Below are 22,092 nucleotides of genomic sequence, written 5' to 3' on the forward strand. Positions count from 1 at the left end.
AACCTCAGCACACTGACACCAAGGACAGTCACACTTGACCAGAAGGAACTGATGTGTATTTATAGATGTCATTTCAAATCCCTCTGGAGTTTCTCCCAGTGTTGTAGGCCCTGTGTTGGTGTGTGCCCCTAGGAAATGTCGACAACTTAAGGTCAGCTATGGTCCTCGTACGTCTGGAATAAGACAAGGCTGGGCTGTCGGCACTCAAGGACCCTTTTGCTTTGATAAGAAGTATCAACAGATAGTGTTATACATCAAGGAACATTTATTTTTCTTATTCTGTAATTAAATACATAACTGTAAGTGCAAATAGTTAGAGTCCAGGGTCTAAGAACTACATTGAGTATAGTTGAACATAGTACAAAGTTGGACAGTTAATTCAAACAAGCTAAATATCACCAGATACTCCTTGTCTTCATAGTAGTCGAACAACAGTACCTAAAACATGAGCTTGTGTATAGTTCCTTATAGTTATACAAAAGCAAAAAAAAAAAACTACAATTACCACATCTAAGACGCATTTCGTCAAATTATTTTGTGCTTGAAAACACCAAAAGGAAATGATTTGATATTTATATATATCGACATATACTGAGAGAAGCCCCACCAGCTAACTCAGAAACAAGAAGCAGTATTTCACACTGGTAGCAGAGCGTTTCTGTGGGCGTGTTTTTGTGCCAAACCATGACAGTTTGTTGTAAGCACTGCAGAAACTAAATGTAGCGTGAAAAACTGCACGTAAGATATCAAATATTATTTACTCAAGGCTTGACTTCATGCACTTAATAACAAGCAACACAAAAGAAAATGAGTCAGGTTTTTTCTTTTTTTTTTTGAGTTGTGTACTTGCCTACCTAGACATATGATCTTGAACATGAGTGACTAACGGTGAGTTAGTGTGTTAACTGCTATAGACAGGTTTGGGGTGTGAGGGCTTCTCCAGTGGATTGTTTTAGAGAACACCATTTAGATGACACAGTAGTACTACCCCCACAGATAATGACTGGGCTCTCCAACAGTGAGCTGCCTGTCTCTGAGCTGGACTGGCAGCTCGATGCCGAGACGCATCTACTCTTCCTTTCGTTTGGCCCCGGGGATCTTCGCCTGGATCCTGCAAAAGAGAACACCAACTGTTAGTTCCACATTCACACCAGCTTGTCAAGCATTTTGGTCAAAACCTCCTCCATACGCGTCTCTAAACAAATTAAGGAATTGTTTACATGTACAGATAAAATTGATACTCACTTGCCCACCACAGAGTTCACCTGAGTCCGTATTAGTCCCACGTATTGGTCAATCTGTGCCTGGGGAGAGGAGGGGAAAGAAGGGTTGGATTAAAAGCTCCTAATTTCACCAAGACCCAGGGGTGTAGCGGTGACTAAAGAAGTGGGTATACTGTACTGTAGCAGATTTTAATGGTTTGAATGGTGTTAAAGAAGTGGGTATACTGTGGGTCCACGGATAAAGAAGTGGTTCTACTTCTTATACCTTCCACTATAATAGAGTATATTATAGTATATTTGCTGTGCCAATCACAACCGTTTATCTAATATGGGGCGTGTATGATACAATATCCATTTGATACTATGATACGACGACTAACCCAGTTTCGTTCCTCTGATTGGATATAGGTCTATCCAATTGCATCCAGAGGAATTTTGGTCTGCGACCATTGATAATGCCCCCTTGGAAATCGAAAATAAACTCAGCGGCTCCAGACCCTTCACATATTTGCTAATTGGGCCTGGCAAAGCCAGGCTAGTGATGTTGGGTCTCACCTGGTGTTTCTCATAGACCACAGGCATGCTGAACATAGACACCACAGCTGCAGGAGGAGAAAGACAGTCAGTGTTACAATATTCTAACTCCTGGGAATATACTCAAATATACACACTGTGTCAACAAAGCACCTACCCCGGCTAACAAACTTTATCTACACTTGGCACAGTACAAAGTACAAAAAATACAAAGTACAAAAAATACAAAGTACAAAAAATATAAGATTATCCACAAAATAAATTACTAATTTTCAACAAGTGATTTATGAGTTGTGTTAATGCAAGAAAAAAAGATAAGAATTCGATTTCTATTCTTCTTCATTAGGTGCGGGGGTGGGCTACTGCATGTGATCCACAGAGACAGTTGCTCCCTGGGTGGGTATGAGCCATATGTTGTGATGAAGCAGCTGTTTGGCTGTCTCCGTTGATCTTGCTAGGTCATGTGGGTCATGACGCCCTGCTCCATGGCACCCTGTACTGTGTGTGTGTGTGTGTGTGTGTGTGTGTGTGTGTGTGTGTGTGTGTGTGTGTAAATGATTGACCGGCGTGACTGCCGCCACGTAGTAGGGTGCCCCCTCCCCTTTAAACTATGTACCGTACATTACGTTCCTCGAACTGTATGCTGTTATACCATAACGCTGAGCAGAGTAGAACAGTGAGCGCCCGTCAGGGATAGCTCCCTTACCCAGGATGAGCAGAGTCAGGCCGTTGAAGAGAGCGCCCACATAGGTCAGCAGCCACATCAGCACGGCGAACTGCAGGACAGGGGAGAGCACCGGTCAACCCACCCAACTTCACCAACCCTCCCACTCCATCATCAGACATCAATCGAAGGAGGGTGTCAAATCATCATTGGACATTTTGCACTGAATGTCCACTGGTGTAAAGCGTGTGTCGGTGTCAGAAGTAAAACAGAACCTGACCTTGAGTGAGTCGACGAGGTCCTGGACGAGGAACAGCCGGCGCAGCTCCTTCATGCAGGTGTTGATGTACAGCAGAGTCTTGTCAGCATATTTGCCGATCTGCTCCTGGGACAGGGCGATCTCCGCCTCCAGGTAGGCCCTGCCAGGAAACAGCGAAACACAACGTGTTGGCGTCCGTGTCGAGACGGTGTCACGGGACACGTTGCCGACGTGTCCCTTCGCGTTCCTACTTATGGCCGCGGGTCGTTCGTCCTCCGCCTCCTCCACTCACTTGAACGGGTGTCCCTCATCGGTCTTCTGCACGGCCTGCAGCACGGACTTGTACACCCTGAAGCTGATGGTGGCGGACAGGGCGGCCAGGCCGAGGTAGGCCCCCACGCTGACCACGCTGAACTGGGTCAGGGAGAAGAGGAGCAGGAGCACGCTGCCGAACACGGCGCCCGACTGCTTCACGTTCCTCCAGTAGAGTAGGTCGATGGCTGGCGGGGGGGGGGAGAGGGGGGACAAAACGAGGAGGCCACTGGTTAGGATCAGGATCAGGACACCACAGAAACACGCAACGACCGGGGCCAAACCCACCTCGGGTCTCATCCACTGCACATAACTGACACCGGTATCGTTTACAGTGAGCCTGTCCTCCCCGGCAGACATTTAGGTCATGAAACTAGCGCTGGCGCAGCGGAGGCCCCCTCAGGCAGCCTTGACACACATGATGTTTCGAATAGCTTTTTTAGAAATCGGCTTTGATTGAGCTGTCCGCTCGGGCTGAGCAGTGAGGATGTGTCGGTGAGCTTCGGTCCAAGCATCTTTTCTCCTATATATAGGGCGACCTTTGCGAATGATAATAGCGGACTCTAACTCGTTGGAACGCCCGTCTCGCATTCCGCTGTAGCCGCCCTCCCGAGGGGCTTCTTATCAGTATGTGATGTGCGATTAGCGGTTAATGCCAGCAACTGGCTAGGTCACACACACACACACTGACACATAAGCACAAGGCGGTACCCTCTAAAAACCCACCAGTCCCACCCTATACTGGCCGTTCATAGAGCTGAATCAATGATTGACCCGGGAGCAGGTGGAGAGGGTGGCAGAAATAGACGGCATATCAGCAGTGTTCCAAGATAACAACTCAGTGACCTGGTCAGACTGGCCAGGGCTCTGTGGTCAACGGAACTTCATGACATTAAAATACTGATGCATCATCAAACTGCCACAGAAGGAACAGCAGCAAACACCCTCCAGTCTCACTGAAATTAAACAGCGATTTTGTTATTTTGTGAGGTTAACGCGTGAACCTACATTAGTATGAGGGAGGTTCTGAGCCACCGTCAGAGATTAGGACTAGGCATGATGTGACACCTCTGGATTAAGTCAGTGTACTGATTAAGTCAGTCACTGCTCCAGTACTGTAGCCCACAAGACCCTCCTACGCCGGCTAGAGAGAGACACAGGGCTGTGTTTCCATGAGAACCAGTGGCTGGTTCACCTCTGGGGTTACTACTGCACGCCCACCCCTCCCCACTGAGGGGCAGGCTGGGTCTGAGCCTCCTGTGTGAGTTCAACTGTTGAGCTGACACCTGGAATCCCTCTGATTAATGGAGGAAGAAGCAGGAAGAAGCAGATTCCTGTAAGTTTGTGCTCCTGTAACAGTGGAATGAAACTCTGCCGGATCCCATGGGTGCTTTCCTCTTCCTCCCTGAGCCCTCCTGCCTGTCTGCCTGCCTGCTGGCCTGCTCTAAATTTAGCTGTAGAGCTGTGAGCAGCGCAGAGATGACGGCCATTTTTATTTTCCACCAAAGGCGTCCGGGAATGCCAAAAGGCGAGCTAAAGCTGGCACTGAAGGGATACTGCCTCTGGGTCTCTGTGTTTAAGAACAGGTGCCACACTAGACACATTCTGCCCTATCCACATGACTCATTTACCCAAACCATTAGGTCAGAGCCCCCACCCACTTATCAATAACCAATACTGACTGATCCAGGTCTCTCTCTAATCAATAACCCAAACCAAGCAGGTTGGAAGACTACTCCTTTTGCCTCTCACATTCCGTCTCCACATGTCTGACAGACTCCCCACGAAACAACCCGCTGTCACAGGTCGGAACATCACTATGATTTACTGTGATATAACTGCTTTTCATAGAGATGCTCTGACAAGCTCGAACAGCACACACAGCCACTGACAGCGCAGAGCACAGAAAGCAGCCGGAACGCAGGTAGGCAGGCAGGCAGACAGAGACAGACAGGAGAGGGAGGACAGTCGGGCGTTGACCGACTAACAGCGAAATATGTGCCTCTCCACAGATTGCACACACAGAGGCAGAGAGAGAGAGAGAGAGAGAGAGAGATAAAGGCTTTAAGCTAGCGCAGTAGAAGCATGTGTACTGACCTGTGTCTCCCATGGCTGATCAGGGAAAGAGGCAGCTGCTTTATCCACAGACAAAAGGAGAGCGCTGGGCCCCCCCCTGCAGCATGGGAGGGGAGGGGCCATGAGCACACCGGCTAATCATCGCCGCTCTTTGCAGAGGGACTAGAGGAAGGGGTGGCTAAAGGGGGAGCGGTTGCCAGAGAATCGAGCTGCGATCCAGCACACACACACACACACATACATGCCCTCTGAGTGAGCTCTTTTATACCCTAGCTTTCCCCACTGGCAGATGATAAACCTAGCGAGGATAAAAATAAAATTCAAAATGGTGGCCGGGTATCTGTGTTCACGGGAACTAGAACATGGTGCTCTCTCCCATTCCATCATTTATTTATCGGCCATTTAATCTACAGCGAGCGGCATATGACTACACACACCACTGGCCGTCAGGAATCCACTGAGGGAGGAGTGGTGCTACCTACCAGAGATATGGAAAGGAGTTATGTAAGGGTGGAACGTGGAGGCTGAAGCTTCAGTGGCAAGGGTCTGGTGAGCACCTGCATGATGCAGTTACCATAGCGACGCTCCATTCTCTCCCCCCATTTGCCCACCAAGAGGCGGAGGGAGGGAGAGGGAGGGAGGGAGGGAGAGGGAAGAGAGGGCTGGGGAACAGAGACAGATTCAGAATCTGGGGAATCGGGGACACAACGTGTCTACACACACACACACACACACACACGGATGGCCACTCCCTTTATTGTTCCATACAAAAGGACAAAGGGCCGGTTTGACATGGAGACCATCAGCATTCTGACATGCTGACTGATGGCGTAAACACGTCTGCTGACATGGTTTGTCATCATTCTGTTGGCCTGACGGTTAAATGTGGGCAGGGTGCTGGTGAACCAGACGCGTCACCGAGCACAGGAGTTCATTTACAGGAGAAGGCCACGACTCCTGCTCGGGATGTGCGTCAGTGACACCACGTTTCCAGTAAAACCGGTTAAAATAATTAAGATGTCATCTTTAATAGACAGAATACAACAATGGAGCACAATAATGGTTTTGTATGTCAATGTTATCTTTTCCTGTGAGGCCTCTTAAGTGCGACTGTTCTATAATACAAATTTTAAAAATGGGTGAGCTGATGGTTGGTTCCCTCTGGATAATTAGGGGTAGAATCTGTATATTCTCCCCCTTTTTTTCTGTGAATTGCATTGTGTTGTCTTTGTGTATGAAATGCGCTATATAAATAAAGTTTGATTTGATTTGTAAAATCACTTTAAAGAAAATGTTTTAAAGCTTATTTATAGTGAAGGATCACAATCCTGGTCTTCATTTCAACATGTTGTTTTGGGAAGAGGCTGGAATTTCCCTTTAAGTTAAAAATATGTGCCTGAAATGATTCAGCCTTCATTCCACTATAAAGGGCCTGGTTCACTTTTATCCAAAGTCTCAACTCCAGACCCATGAGAGTTATTTTGCTGATACACTACGTAAGCTAAGTTACTGCATGCTGCAGATCTCTCAATGAGTCCGGGACACTTCATGAAAAAACCTGGTGCTCAAATCTTCAATCCTTCATTGGTTTTGCAGGAATCCCTTCACTACCAATCAGTAGACTTCAGCGATCAGGCGCTCCCACCCATAGATATGCCCCGCCCATCTAACCTGGGCTAGTGTCTCTTATTTGCTGCTACGACCGGTCACTCTTTCAATTTTGAACCGCTGATATGCCCTCAGAACAGCTTGGGCGGCGAAGTGGCACATTATTATGTAGTACTATTATGTAGTATGCGGAGCGCAGCGATTCAACATAATATTTGAGTCTGAAGAGAGACTACCCAAACTATAATGTCTATAGCCTGCCCTGTCGGTTTGTATGGCCTGTGAACACATGGTTCTGTGTTTGACAGGTAATGAATGAATAATAGGTGCATGAAGTTGTCTGTCTGACTCTTTGGAACAGGAGATCCCTGAGGAATTATATCCCAGACAGAACATGAAAGTGGCTCCAGAAAATATACAGGAACTACAGTTGATGATGGCCAAACTGATTGCAGATATGATTTGTGCCCCTCTGCTCCAGACCAATTGATGCAAACGGGGGCCACTGTGTTGTAGGTTTGCAGATGATGATGTAGGCAGAATGAGAAGATTCTTCTTGGTGGAGGCAGAGTAAACCAATCTAAGACTGACCCCATTACAGAACCAAATCATCAACTCTGTCTCAAACTCTGCATTAAGCTGAGTAAACATACAGTCCTGCTTCTACAGTTTATCTAACATGAAGAAAGTCAAACTGGTCCATCTTAGGCTTGGGTTTGCTGACTGTATTTAGGGTGTAGATCCGTTGCACATAGACCCCATCAGGCAGCTATGTCAAACTGATAAACACAGTCTGAGCCTAGGCTACAATGACTGGCCACTGAGTGAGCGTTTTGCTTCTATAGTAGAATATGAATGATAGCCGAATGATGCTGAATGATGCTGAATGAACATCTGGACCTGAATGAAAACAGTAGCCGCTTCACTGTATGTGTGTCGGATTGCCCAACTTCACACAAAACACACAGTCATAAGAAAAATATCAGAACGTTTGATCAAAACAAGGCAGAGCAGGCGACTCTGTGTCTCTTGTCTAGTCCTGATAAACCAGAAAAAACATGGAAGCCAGAGAGGGCAAAACAAAGCCGGTTGCGTAGGCAGGCAGGGAGGACAAGATGGGAGCCATTTTCTCTCCTAGTCCCCCTTCCAAACCCACCACAGAAACGGGAACGCACCCCATGACATAGAAACAGGCAGACGTAGGCTGTGCCTCCCTCTCTCTCTCTCTCTCTCTCTTTCTCTCTCTCTCTTTCTCTCCGTCTCCGCAAGGTGTCATGGCACAGCCCGGACGGTGAGGCTGATGTAATCAGGATGGGTGTGCCCTGGTTGCCATGGAGACAGTCTGTCAGTGCTTGTCCGGATGCTCAGACAGCTTCGCGCGCGCGCACACACACACACACACAAACACACACCAAAAAAACAGCCCAAACCCCCGACGGCCGCCATTTCACCACGGCCCTCAGGCACAGGAGGGGGATAACAAACTAACACAGCCTCATCTGAGAATGTGCTCCGACAATAGCGTGCGCCAAAACAGGCTGGTTGTGTGTCTGCGTGTGTGTGTGCGTTCATTATCCTAAACACCCCCACCCACATCTCACATCCAGGTCTCCTTTGTCTGCGACTGGCATCAGGGTGTGTCCGGTTGGGGGTTGCGGGGGGGGGGGGGGATTGCAGGTAAACAGATCGGCATGGTTGCCCGGGCCCTTGCTAGCCCATGCAATGGACGGCATGCATACATGCATCGACCCTCCTCCACGCGCAAATCAATCATGCGCACGCGCACACACACACACACGCAATTGTCTTTGCATGGAAACGCAAACAGTACGTGAGCATAAATAGTTCATCCTTCACGCACGCTTCATATACACAGGCGCAAACACACACGCAGGCACAGAAAAAACACACACGCGGCAAACACATCAGTACCCTGGCCCTTCCAGCTGGTCCAGGAGCACTCCTTGGTCTTGGTGGCGTCTGCAGTGGCCTGCATTGCTGGTGATCGGTTCTTCCTCTCTCGCTCTGTATCTTATTCTCTCGTCTTCTGTTGTCCTCCTTGTCGGTAGCGCTGGCTCACTCGCTCTTCCCAGAGAAAGGCATGAATGATGGAGAGACGCGGAGGAGAGACGCGGAGGAGACGGGAGGGTGGGAGGGAGGGAGGGAGGCGAGGTTTCCAAGGTGCTGCCGGCTCGCGGAGCACGCAGACTGATGCCGTGCAGCGGTGTCGGCGAGAACAGAGGGAGGAGAGCGAGCGGCGAGAGAGGAGGAGGAGTGGGGAAGGGGGGTTGATCGAACTATAAACACCGCACGTACACACACACACACACACGCGCCACAATCGCTACTGCAGACAATCACCCATGCAGTGATTTAATGTCCAGAGGGAGGCTTTTTTTTTGTTGAAAGGGGAGGTTAGCTCTTTCAGATTCAAAGTACCCCCCCCCCCACCCCTGCCCCCCCCCCCCCCCCCGCGCCGTTCCTGATTGTCGGAGCAGACAGACAGGAGCGCCGGGGAGAGCGGCGGTGGAAGGGTTAACTGACATGCCCTTTGATGGAGAAAATAAATGAATCACAACGCAAAGACAATTGTGACACGCGACCGCGACGCCAGAAAATGTATATATAAATAGAACCTTCGTTTTCAGAAAAACCCTGACGTCACGTTCAGACAGACTATGGGCGGCAGGATGTTCTGTATAGGGCTGGAGGGGGGGGGGGGGTCCTATGCGCCCGGGACTGGGGAGGGGATCGTGTTTTGCCAAGGAATGACCTGGCAAATGTTCAATGTGTTTGTCCTTTATTTTTTTCACACAACATTTAAAGCTTGTGTAGCGCAATGCAAATTGCTATTTTCACCGTCTGACTAATTATTGAACAGCCAAAGTGCTGGGCCCTTTAATAATTAATAAGCACACACATGCTGCGCAGTACAGTGTAGCACAATGGTCTTTTAGGTTTACTGCCCACTGCGCTCCAGTATTGCTTCTTTAGCCTTTCCCAGGCATTAGCAATGCAAATGTGCTCTCAGAGCTCTGTAGAGTCAGAGTGATGCATGGAGCCGTCCATGTGTGGATGTACACAGTAAAACATGTCACCAAATTCTAGTCTCCCCCTCCACCCCACCCTCCTCCTCCTCCTGCTCCTCCTCCTCCTCCTCCGTTTCAGAGACATTGGTACCGTCACCCTGTTCCCATCCTGGTGACGTCGGTCGCCCTGCCTCACACCTTCTGCTCACTGCAACCCAGAAACGGCTCTCGCCACGGCAACAGCCATGGGTACAAAAAAAAGAAAGAAAGAAAAGAGAGCCGGCCTGCGCGCGCTCCCCCTGGGTGTTGCCATGGCAACTGCAAGTGCTCGGGCAGGCGAGCTGTGGTACATGATGTCTGCTCCTCCTTGGCTCGCCCCATCACACGGAGCGAGCCACGGTGCCCTGCGCCCTCTAGTGGCGGAGAAATACTGGCCTCCGCGAAAAAAGGGTGACCTGCTTTTAGCTTTCAAGAACCTTCCATGCATCTGTGTTTGTAAACAGGAAGATGAGAGAGGAGCTGCAGGAGAGATAGCAGCTCCATCGCGTTAGGACTTTGAGGAGTCATATTCACCCCCCCATCCCCACCCCTACCACACCCCTTCGTTTGAAATACGAACATCAGTAACACGACGTACAGCCGGTAGCCAGCGTCTCCTTGTCTTGGGCTTACAGTGGCAGTTAAGGACCCCAACTCAAACTGTGACCCGTTGTGTGAATGCTAGGATCCTCCTAAGCCCTCGCCTCTGGCCGGCGTTGGCCCAGTTCTGACATCAAGGGATTACATGAACCCGGTGTTTATCCCACAGATGGAAAGAAGCAAAACATAGTCAAAACACAAAATATCCATCTTAAACGCACAGCTCTATCTGACTAAAGGTGGTGCGAAGCGGCCGTTTAAACCAGTGACACGTCAGTTATTTCACCACAGGTCCATGGTGGTAAAGGCAGTTGGTAGACAGATGGGCAGTTTGGGACATGAGAATGAGTCGCCTTTTTTTCTCTCTACAATTCCATCCAGTTGGTCTATTTTTATATCCTCTGATAGCAGATATAATCCTAATTTATTCGATTTGGCAGTATATATCAAGGCTCTTACCCTAATGATAGCCACCATAAAAGCCCATGTGTTTCTCAGACATCCCAAAGTCATGGTGCAACCGTACCACCAGGGGGAAGCAGATCATGAGATCATGCAGCTGAGGACAAAGCTGCTCACACCCTCCAGTCTAGCCAAGCCCAGCCCAGCCTAGCCTAGCTCAGCCCAGTCCATCCAGCCCATCCAACCCAGCCTAGCCTAGTCCAGCCTAATCCAGCCCAGCCTAGCCTAGCTCACCCAGCCCAGTCCAGCCCCGCCTACTGTAGTTTCGCTCAGTCCAGCTTCGTTAGCCCAGCCCAGCGCAAGCTAGCCCAGGCTAGTTTAGCTCAGCTCAGCAAGTCTAGCACATCTCAGCCTAGCCTAGCCATTGCAGTCCAGCCTAGCCCAGCTCAGCCCTATCCAACCCTGTCCAGCCTAGCCCAGCTCAGCCCTATCCAACCCTGTCCAGCCTAGCCCAGCCCAGCATAGCTTTGCCCCAATGTAGCCCAGCCTAACCCAGCTCAGCCCTATCCAACCCTGTCCAGCCTAACCCAGCATAGCTCAGCCCAGCCCAGCCCAGTCCAGCTTACCCTAGCCCAGACCAGACCAGCATAGCTGAGCACAGGGCGTTTCGCAGCAACCCTTTCATTCCCTGACCTTGTCGACACAGCAGAGACAACAACAACACAGCCGGGCTCTCCTCCACGCTATCTCCTTACACCAGCACACACTCAGGGAGCTCCAGACGACCATATGGGCCATATTATTAGCAGAAGACAATAGCCATTGCAAGAAGCAACCAACAACCTTGCAAGAGACAAGTCGTTAATTGCTTCAAGACAAGGCAACACGCCCAAACCCCATTTTCCACTCACACTTTCAGATGCATTAGCTGTTCCATTAGCTGGTTGTGCTATTTCTGGAGGGATGTCAAGATATCTAATGCACAGGCAACTCGACTGCAAAAGGGGAAAGATAAGCTAGAGTATACAGTTAAAATGGCCTCAAGGGAGGATGACAGCTAGGTTTATCACTGGCCCCCCCCCCCCCACACACACACACACTACGCCCTAAACAAGAGTTTGAGGACAGCAAAATACAGGCCATTAGTCAATGAGCAGCCCAATAAGCGCAGAGGAATGAACACAGGACCGACCTTTCTGCTTGTCAAAGCCCATGAAGGCTGGAGCAGACGGTTTCCCCAGGTCTTCCTTCCCCTCGTTGCTCGGCTTGCTCTTGCCCCCTGCGTCCTCCTCCTGGGGGGGGCGCTCGGACCGCACCTCGGGGGGCACAGCGGCCGTGGGGGGCTTGGGCTTGCTGGGGCGGTCCTCTGCCTCCACCTTGGCGGGGCCCTTGCTCTTGTCACCGGAGGGCGCCGTCAGGGAGCTGGCCAACGGCTCGACCGGGCCTACCTCGGGGGCGCTGCGGGCAGGAGGGGGGGGTGGGGCGGGGATCAGAGGGGAGGGGGCGGCAACCCCCTGCTTGGGGCCAGCGGGGCCCTGCTCCCGCTTGGGGCTCTCCTCAGACGCGGACTCGATGAAGAGCTCGCTGTCTAGCTCCGCCTCCCGCTCCTCCCTCAGGATGCTGTAGGTTGTGGGCGGGCCGTGGCTGCCAGCCAGGCTGAAGCCGCCCTTGACGCCGGGGGTGATGTCGAAGGGGTTGCCCGCCTGGCTGAAAACACCCTTGCTGACGGCGGGGGGCTGTTCGAAGGGGTTGTTGGTGCTCTTGGCGGCGGGGACGGCCTGGCGCGGTAGGGGCTCCTCGGACACCAGCTCGATCTCAGAGTCCCCAGACTCGGCGCTGCTGCCGTCCTGGTCCTGGGCGGCGGACATGGAGGAAGTCTTGGCCGTGGTGGAGCTCGGAGCTGGGTTACTGCTTACAGACTTGGCCCCTCCAGACTGGAACATTTCACAAGACGGGGACTCTTTCTCTACAGAAACAAAGACAGGGAGAGAGAGAGAGACAGGGAGAGAGAGGGACCGAGGGAAAAAGAGAGCGATAGAGAGAGAGAGAGAGAAAGAGAGAGAGAGAGAGACATAAGAGCGCAGTGAAGGGGTTGGGCAGACAGTGTGACGGTGTGACGTCTCCACAGATCTATACAAAGAACTTAACCGGCTTTAAAGCCCATTTAAATGCGTCCGCTCGCTTGTCAGCACAAAACTAGCTTTTTCATATTCTTGTGCGAACTTCAAACCTCATCACTAAGATAAGAAACCCAATCGGACGTATGAACCACACCCTCCAAGTCCCCAGACGCCGCAGGGGGTGGGGGTCCACGCCTACCTGTTGGGGAGGCGTTGGGGGAGGAGGCGGGGCTGTCGTCTTCGGGCTCCGAGAGGATCACCGTGGGAACGCCCTGCAGGCCCAGGCTGAGGACGTTGTCGCGGTCCGACATGGCGGCCTGCTGCGGCGGGGTGGGGGCCGCGGCGGCGGGAGGGTGGGACTCGGTCAGGGTGATCTTGACGGGGCTGGCGGTCTGCGGGGTGCCCAGCGTGCGGTAGGACCGGTAGTCGGACAGCTCCTCGTCGGAGGGCTCCTCCACGTAGGGGAAGGAGTGGGAGTCCAGCGCCGGGCCCAGGTTCTCGTCCTCCTCTTCCCCGGCGGGGCTCTGGTCCATGTAGCCGCCCAGGGAGTCCAGGCCGGAGAAGCCTGCGTCGTCAGCCACGGCGCGCTGGTACCCCTGACTCGGGGACACCTGGCTCTGGGTGTGCTGGTCGTCCCCGTGGCTGATGTCCATGTAGTTGTAGGCCTCGGTCTTCTCCGAGCCCAGCAGGGACTTGGGCAGGTCGTCGGACAGGTCGGAGGTCATCGTCTTGGCGCCGGAGCCGAAGACGCCGTAGGAGTCGAGGGAGGAGGAGAAGTGGTCCTGGGAGGAGGAGGAGCCAGAGGAGGGCTTCTTCGCATCATCGGACAGGTAGGAGGCCTCCGGGCCTGACGCGTAGTACTTCTTGGACAACAGGGAGGTGTACATGTCGCCCTCGTCATTCATTGGCTTCCGGAACAGACCAGACATCGGGTCATCTGAGAGGTGGGAGGAAGGAGAGGGAGAAGAGAGAGAGAGAGAGAAAGGATGATGACAAGAGAAATGCAAAGTATGATATCAAACTACTCTGAGACCGTATTTAACAACCCATAATAGGATGGTCAACAGGACAAAATGAAGGAACTTTGGAGACGGCCATCACCCGGGACCTTATCTATAATTGAGTTGACAGAGAGAATATAACACCGCACTGCTGCGTCAGAGCTCAGATGTATCAGACCGTCTCTGGCTGGCAAATGAATGATAGGAGCAGTTAGACCAGTTTGGTCAGGTTTTGATGGATAGAGGGATGGAGGGAGGGAGGGAGGGATGGATGGAGGGATGGTGGAGAGCGGGATCATGAGTGTTGGGGACTCAGATGGGGGGAGGTGGCGGCTCCGATCAGTGATGCAGCACTAACAGAGGGCACTTGTGCCCCGAGCTGGACAAAGGCGGATTGTTCAGACCCCGAAAGCGGCCCTGCCTGCCTGGCTCTACAGACAGACAGTGAGGTACGGGGGGAGGGGGGGGGGGGGGATGGGCTCTCTCCTACACTTTCATCTCTGGTTTGTATTAATAAATCTCCTCTGACAAGATGGCCGATTGTTATGAAGGCACACACACAAACAAACACACAAACACACACACACACTACTGTATCTCTTGTCTGTCCGGCTTTATAACACACCACAGCACTGAGAGAGGACTAGAGCAGGTTACAAGTAGGCTATAGCAAAGTAGCAAAGTCATGATCCAAACATCCCCTGTCCCCTATCCACAGACACAGATAGAACGGTAAGTTTACGTCTTCTGTAAACAGGCAGAGAATAGCTGTCTGACACTGCACTTTGTCTGCACTTTTACAAAGCAAGAAAGAAGGCATGTTCTAGGTCACTCTGTACAGAGTACTGCAGGCCATTCTATTTCCCACTCACTCACTCACTCACTCACTCACTCACTCACTCACTCACTCACTCACTCACTCACTCACTCACTCACTCACTCACTCACTCACTCACTCACTCACTCAAACAAACAAACAAACAAACAGTCAACTGCTTGCAGTCAGACCGATGCTGGAATTTGTGCTGCGTTGCTGTGCTGTGTGCAAAGCACAGCGTACACCCCCACAAACTGTGCTGTGAGTGCACGGTCTGCCCCAGCTCTCCAGACCTTTGCTGTACCAGGGCAGCGGTTCCTCTAAATATAGTCTGGCCATCCAGTTGCAGGAGGGGTGGTGGTGGTGGTGTTGGGGGGGGGGGGGCAGGTTAAAATTAGGAGCCTTGAGACTCCCCCAGAGGATGCAGTCAAAGTACCCTAACCCCACCCCTACAGGTCAGGAGGATGTCCCGTCCCTCCCTGTCCTTCCTCTGACTGGACCCCCACCCTTCCTGCTGTTCTCTCTGCCCCTCCCCCTCTTCCTCCTCCTCCTTCTTCTCCTCCACCTCCTCTTGTTCCTGCTCCCGCCCCTCCTCCTCCACCTCCCTCCCCTCATCTTCCTCCTCCTCTTCCACTCCCTTCTCCTCCACCTCCTCCTCCTCATGATATTGTGCGCTGTCATTAGCAGGACTGTACAGCGGCTGCTAGCCTAACACTACACCCTCATGGGGGAGGAGAAAAACAAACAGGCAGACTCCCTAGCTAGCGCTACACTTTCTGCTCCAGCGGAGCACCAGAGCGACGCACAAGTACGCAGTGTCAGGCGGCCACCGTGGCAGATGGCGGCAGCTGTGCGGTTCCGTAGACTTCGGTGACATCCGTAGTAGATCTACCCGCCTGTGCCTGACTGTATAATCCTCTTAGGGTCCTCCTCCCCCCCCGCAGGTCCACCGTGACATCCCATCATCATCATCACCCTGACAACGCCAGCGTAGCCTAATCCGCCGCCGACCGGCGCCCGTCGAGCCCAGAGAGGCCGCTGCCTGCTGCGAGATGACCTCCGCGAACGGACAACACGTTGCGAGCCCAGCAGTCCTGTCGATTCCACACCTGGGGGGGGGGGGGGGGTCACAACAATGGGGGGGCCACAGGAGTGACGTGGGTGTTAGACCGGCCGCTCGCTAGGTGTGCCCTGCTCCCCAACGGCGTCTGGACGGAATGATGTGAATAGATGCTGGGGTGCGGCAGACAGACATCAGAGAGGCAGCTTTGAGACACTGTTGAGGAGTGTGGGTGTCGGGGGGGGAGGGGGGGGGGGCTACTAGACAACATCAGAATGCCGAGCAGAGGCCATTGTGCATCTACTGACGTGGCGCAGCACCCAGACGCCGGAAAAACCCCACAAGGCCTAGCGGGCGCCTCAGCTCACGTCCAGACAGGATGAAACGTGACAGCAAAGGAGTTCTCCTTTCACATTTTTTTCCACGTAACACAATCATGCTACTGTGCGGATGGAAGGCACCGTTAAATAAGCCATGGTGTGTGAGTTGGTAAAGGGGGCAGTCACATTGTTATCTGACACAGGCAATGCAGATCGTTATTCACATTATTATCTGTGTTCCTTTGTGTTTTGGGTGCGTTCGTATACACAGTAGGCCTATGGTACTGTATGTTGTGTGTGATGACACGTGTTCGCCCTTTGATGTTTTTTCAGCAATTTCCGCAATTCGGTCTTCCATGTAGGGAAACAGCTACACGGACAGTGATTTTTTTTTTAAAAAGGTCTACACAGAGAATTTAACTAAGCATTTAATCCCCAAATAATATCAACTGAAACAAGCGTGACTGTGCCCCTTTAAATCGAGTGCATCCTCTCAATGGCTACGCTAGGCCCTGATCTAGCTTAATATGAAGCTGCAGACAAAAACATGTGACAGGCAACATCAAAGATATCGGCAAGAAAAAGGCCTAGGCTTTAGTGGGCCTAAGCTTTGAAGGCAGCAGATCAATGCATTGCAGTTACGGGCTGTGACGCTCATTCCCCAAAACCATTGCTAATTTGATGAGATGCTGAAAATCAACTAATCTGAGCAATGGCAGAGATTGACATGAATGAGAGCCTGGGATTCGAAATCCAACAGTGGCATCTCAAGCTTGTTTTCCCAACGCCTGGGAAATGTGCGTTTGGCCAGTTCCCCTCAAGCTCCAGCACATGAGCTCCAATCCCGGAACCTCTGCTGGCTCCATCCAGCCGTGTGGCCCTGAGGGAGACACAGAGACGATGCTGCCTCAGCAGAGCTCTGGAGCAGGCAGGGTGCACGTCAACCAGCTTCTCATCAACCCTGTTTCTCTTAAGATTCCCGTATGAACGCAACATCATGCTACTGTATGCTTTTCTATTGTTCAAAGTAATGTAACACTTAGGCTAGCCGTTAACACCATTGGCACTTTGAATGAGGGCATCTGCGAAACATGTACATGTAACAGTATCCATGTTACACCCCCCACGGTCTGGTGTCATCTTTCAGGAAGTTCTCTCCTTCTCTTCCCCTTCTGCTGCTACAGCGGACAAAACAAGAGCCACATGAGAGACTTCACTTCACAAAGCTGTATTGTTGCATCAGTCATTCCTAAAGGTCCAACCAAACACAGTATCAATGGGACTAATGCCAAAACAGCAAAACCAGGAAGAAGACCTCCTCAAGAATTTAATCACTAGAGTTAATTACTAGAAAGAAGTTGAGCCAAATGTAGCAGACGTCATGACTGTAAACCCAGAACGCTGGGCTTCTGCCCGGTAGGGGAGAGATTGAGTGGGCGGAGGAGGAAGTGAGGTTTACTGTCAGTCAGCTGGTGGGTATCGAGATCAAGCATGGAAGCTGCTCATCGGGCAAAACTGAAATACGGTATAAAGATTTTGGTCGATAAGAAGGCAGCTGGAATGGAAGTGGGGGGGATGCAGTTGCATTGAATCCTATTGATCCCTGGCATACGATTACTGTAACAACAGGCCCCTCTATTCATTCACTGGCTTGAGGCTTGAACTGGACGAACAATGATATTTATCGCAATTGTGTTAAAAACACACAGCCCAGACATTGCCGTAGGCTGTAGCCTAGGACCTAAGTCTGTGGTGTGTCTGTGTCCGTGTCCTCATTCAAGATCTGAAGTCCAGGACGGCCTTGGTTGCCACCTGCCTCTGTATTGATCTCAGTCCTTGCTTGAGCAGAGAGGCGGGGATAGATGCTTTGAGGATGCAGACTAAGAGCACGCTGTCAGCTTTAGGGCACGGCTGTCAATTAAGTGTGAGGGTGTGTCTCCACGTTTTTTTTTTTTCAGTGCTAAGAGCTGCCCTCAAGTATCGACAGACATGCCCGCAGGGACAGACAGACAGGAAGTCGAGGACAGACTCATTTACTCTGATCTCGGGACAGAACGTAGGCTACAAATCTTCATCGAGTGTCATGTATCATGTTGTGAGTCTACTGAATCTGGACAAATATCACAGGACAGTGATTGGGATCCACTGCTTGCAGGCAAAATATTGAGTGTTGACAGGATATTATTGAGCAAATCAAACTGAATAATTTAATATCTTTGTGTAGCGAACAATTCAAATGCCAATATTCCCCTATAAAGTATAGATTTGACAAATTTAGGGAATAATCCCAAACCATCTCAGATGGCTGACCTTCCATATTGTCTGACTTTATAAATCCTTCCTGACCCTCCCCTTCATGCCTTTATCTGTGTCCTTTCCTCAGCATTAGCTAATTGGCCCCGGAAGCCGAGGAAGACGAATGAGATCGAAATGCAGGCTGGCAAGAAACGGGACAGGCAGAGAGGCCCGGGTGGCTCCGAGAGAAGGAGAAGCATTAGACGGAGACCCTGGCGTAACAGTCTCCTGCATCTTCATCATCCGCCCAGGCAGCTCACAGGCCATGCTCCGACGGCCCGTCGGGAACAGCAGCGAGAGCTCTCACTGGCCGGGAGTGCTGTGCTGTGTTGTTCCGTTAGCTTAGTACTACCCCTCGCCACACGAAGTGAAAAGCCCCCGCTGCTACAGATCATGCTCGGTGATGATGATCAGATGCAGCGACACCGTTGTAACCCGACCGTGAGGCGGTGAAAAGATCACGTCGGGAAATGTGTTAATTATGATCGATGTGTTTGATCTAGATGGAAGGCGCACAGAAGGAACAGCAGACCTGTTTATTCAACGTGACTTGCAGACAGACGTGCTGGAAAGAAGCCATCTACACTCATAACACAATGTTGATAATGGGTAGCTTGAACAGCCCTCATGGTATTACAGTACAGATTTGCTTTACTTTGAAATGTAACTGCTTCAAGATACAGATGTGGGTCTAAATATTCACCGGCTTGAATGTCCCCTTTATCTACCCTTGTTAAATGTTTTGTCTGTTTTCGTATAATCCTGAGGGCTGTGGATCCTATTAGATGTACCATCTGCTGTGAACAAGTGGAGCGGTGTCCTCTATGCTTTTCAAAGACAGTCAGATCGGATCATAATACTAGGATGAGGCAACATGACAGGAGGTCCTTCACACATCTTTAGCTCCTTGTTATCTTTAAACAGAGGTTGAGGATAGGGGTCGATGAGGCAGGCACCAGTCATGCTGCATACGGTTCAAGGTTGTCTGTCCTGTGGTAATTGAAGCTGCAAAATCAATAGACTGAGAGCAGAATATGTTTTATAACTAGAAACAGAAGAGCTAGGCCTGGTTCTGTACGTCCATATCATATGGTCCAAATATGGTTGGATTACTCTTAAAAGTGTCATTCCACAATGAAGTGAAGAAGGCTAGATACCACCTCAGCAACAACTAAGGCCAAGGTGATGACATCACGGTTCTTACAGCTGAGTGTGTGGAGCTGAGTGAACCCATGCATGTGTACGTGCCCACTGGGGGCAAAGGTCCTTCACAAAGACCAAGCCAGACTAGAATGTGTCTTTCCAAGAGGCAACAACTACTGTATCCAGTCTCTGCCTTGTTTACAGGGCTAGCCCAAAAGAGATCTACACACACTGTGCCCATCAATACCACTTGTGTCAGAACAGATTAATTCAATGGTGTGGGCAGAGCCTAGTAGGCATGTCTTAAATAAAAGAGACGGTACTGCTTCCCTTTTAATGATTTTATCAAATGGCTGCTGGTTTTGTGTTTTTGAGTGTGAGTGAGAGAAGGAGAGAGAAGGCAAAAGAGGGGGAGAGAGAGAGAGAGAAAAAGAGAGAGAGAGCGCAAGTTTGTGTTTTGGGAACAGCTCCATCGATAATTTGTGGGCCTAAACCATTCATTAACCTTTTTTATCAGACAGACAGACAGACAGACAGACTGACTGCCTGAAGCTATGTTTTGGGAGGACAACAAAGAGGGCGTTTCTGAAAACAGTGATATTCTATGCCCTTCTACTGAAGACAGTTAATCAGATTACAGGCTTCAAATAGATGCCGCTCTGTTTATGAACCAAGAAGCACTAATTTTGATTTCCAGTTTGAAAACCAAATAAGCAGGGCCAAAGGAGCTAACGGAGGGGGTTCAAAAGGCCAAGGAGAAGAGGATAGCGAACCAGGCAGGGATTTGAAACACCATCTGATGAATATTTTAGAGGAACCGTCAAGGAAAGTGCAGGGCTCCGGTTCCTCTCTATGTGGATGGTGAGCCCTGTTTGTTCAGGATTAAAAATAGCAGCATGAACTGAGCTCTGTGAAGAGGGTGACAGACTGAGAGTTGAAGCATGGATGATGCTGCAACAAAAACATTGCTCTAAAGCCAATATGATACAGTCAACAGAGTTAATTGATCCTATACAGCAGCCTCTACCCAAACATGTTGAAGTGGGCTGGGCTCCTTGTGGGACTCCATTACTTACATTCATTTATGTAAGCCAGGCTTGTTTTGAATAGGCCACTAAGGATGGACTATATGCCAAATCATAAGCAGGGACAAATGTCAATTCATTGAATATTTTGGTTTGAGAACATTGAGGTTTTGATTTGACTCAGCCTCTCAAGAGGACAGGTGTGATGTTGATTTGTGGGTGTAGGCTACCTGGGCCTTTACTCCAGGATGGGGGAGCATAGCCCAAGTGCACAAAGAAATAAAGGCTAGCCTACTTGGTAGCCTAATAATTAATCTGAATATGTTGTTGTTGACATGATGTCCGGTGACTATGTCTGGACTTAATTTCTAAACAAAGTTTGGTTAGCAAGCCTATCCTATAGATATTACATGTTCCCAATCTGCTACAATGATAGTCGATATGTTTATTCCATTCGACTCACAATTCAAACCAAAGTTATTCACCCCGACGACGAGTGTTCTCGTGAACTTTTCGCTGATTGTCTCAGAAAAGTACAGAATGTTACAGAGTCTGAGGTGACATTGTAGACTGTAGCGTTACACAAAAGGATGTCTGGTCTGGTGCGTACGCTCCTAAACACCTACTATGCATGTTGGAGACGTCTGTTTTGAGCAGGACAAGTGCATTTCTATAATAAACAAAGCATAAGAATAATGTTATCGATAACCCACTTTACCTGTAGATGCAGTTTCCATAGCAACGGGAGGCCTTTTCCCATCGTCCATAAATTGATGGAATTGTTGATCCAGGTCGTCCGTCTCCTCTCCGCTGTTCGGCTTAAATTCTTCCCGTAGCTCGTCGAACCGGGGTGGGGTTCTTCCAAATAGGCCGTTTCTCTCATAATCGTCCCCGAACCATTTCCCCTCCGAACCTAGTTCGTCGCTGGGCTTAGAAGACATGCTTTTAGGGAGAGGTTGCGCGACAGATACTGTAACGAGGGCTACAGAGTGAATAGTGTCGCTTTGTCTAATCGAAAAGGAGGGTAGGCTACTCTGTAAAAACCCGCTTAGATTAATTAACTATTTTATTCTCCAGCTAAATATTTTAAGCAACACGGTCCAGTCGGAGAGCAGTAGGATAGTCGAGTGAGGTTGATTGTTTTAGTTCAGTGCTTCGATGCTGACGTCATCGTATGTGTAGCTTGACACTGGCAATGGCACTTATTTGGGCCAGAGTAAATTCTGTTTATAAACAGAATAACTGCCATTCCTTCTTTACTATGGTATTTGTATAAAGACCACAGTGGAAGCTTTTTCTTTTACTTGTAGGCATCCAAACATAATTTATATAAGCCTATGTTCCGAAAAGCAATCAGGTTTGACTTTGTGCCTATCACTAGTTGCAAATGTCGATATGCTAAAATCATGTTTGAGAAAATGCATGAGTTTTTTGTTGTTAACACTGTCTATGTGCGATGTTTTCATGCTTAGAAGTAATGCTACAGTACTAGAGTAATGCTACAGTAGTGAGCACGAAATAGGTTTCTAATGCACAGTATTGTCTTGCACTGTGGCGCCCTCGTG

The 22,092-nt window shown here is 50.1% G+C and overlaps 1 protein-coding gene across 2 annotated transcripts; it reads right to left on the reverse strand.

Moving 5' to 3' along the window:
- Positions 1-708: 708 nt before the first annotated feature.
- Positions 709-21,468, reverse strand: rtn1a (reticulon 1a; the record flags this gene model as incomplete). Of its 2 annotated transcripts, XM_084437959.1 has the most annotated exons (9): positions 709-1,111; positions 1,246-1,304; positions 1,779-1,825; positions 2,464-2,533; positions 2,702-2,840; positions 2,973-3,180; positions 11,939-12,712; positions 13,066-13,803; positions 21,246-21,468. In XM_084437959.1, the coding sequence occupies 9 exons, from the start codon at positions 21,466-21,468 to the stop codon at positions 1,069-1,071; spliced, it is 2,301 nt and encodes a 766-aa protein (XP_084294085.1). In that variant the 3' UTR covers positions 709-1,068. The 2 variants fall into 2 exon arrangements, with proteins under 2 accessions (XP_084294085.1, XP_084294086.1); XM_084437960.1 differs by lacking the exons at positions 11,939-12,712; positions 13,066-13,803; positions 21,246-21,468 and adding an exon at positions 5,090-5,131.
- Between the last annotated feature and the right edge of the window lie 624 nt (positions 21,469-22,092).

The sequence above is a fragment of the Borostomias antarcticus genome (genome assembly GCF_949987555.1).
Source record: "Borostomias antarcticus genome assembly, chromosome: 5".
Taxonomy (NCBI): Eukaryota; Metazoa; Chordata; class Actinopteri; order Stomiiformes; family Stomiidae; genus Borostomias; species Borostomias antarcticus.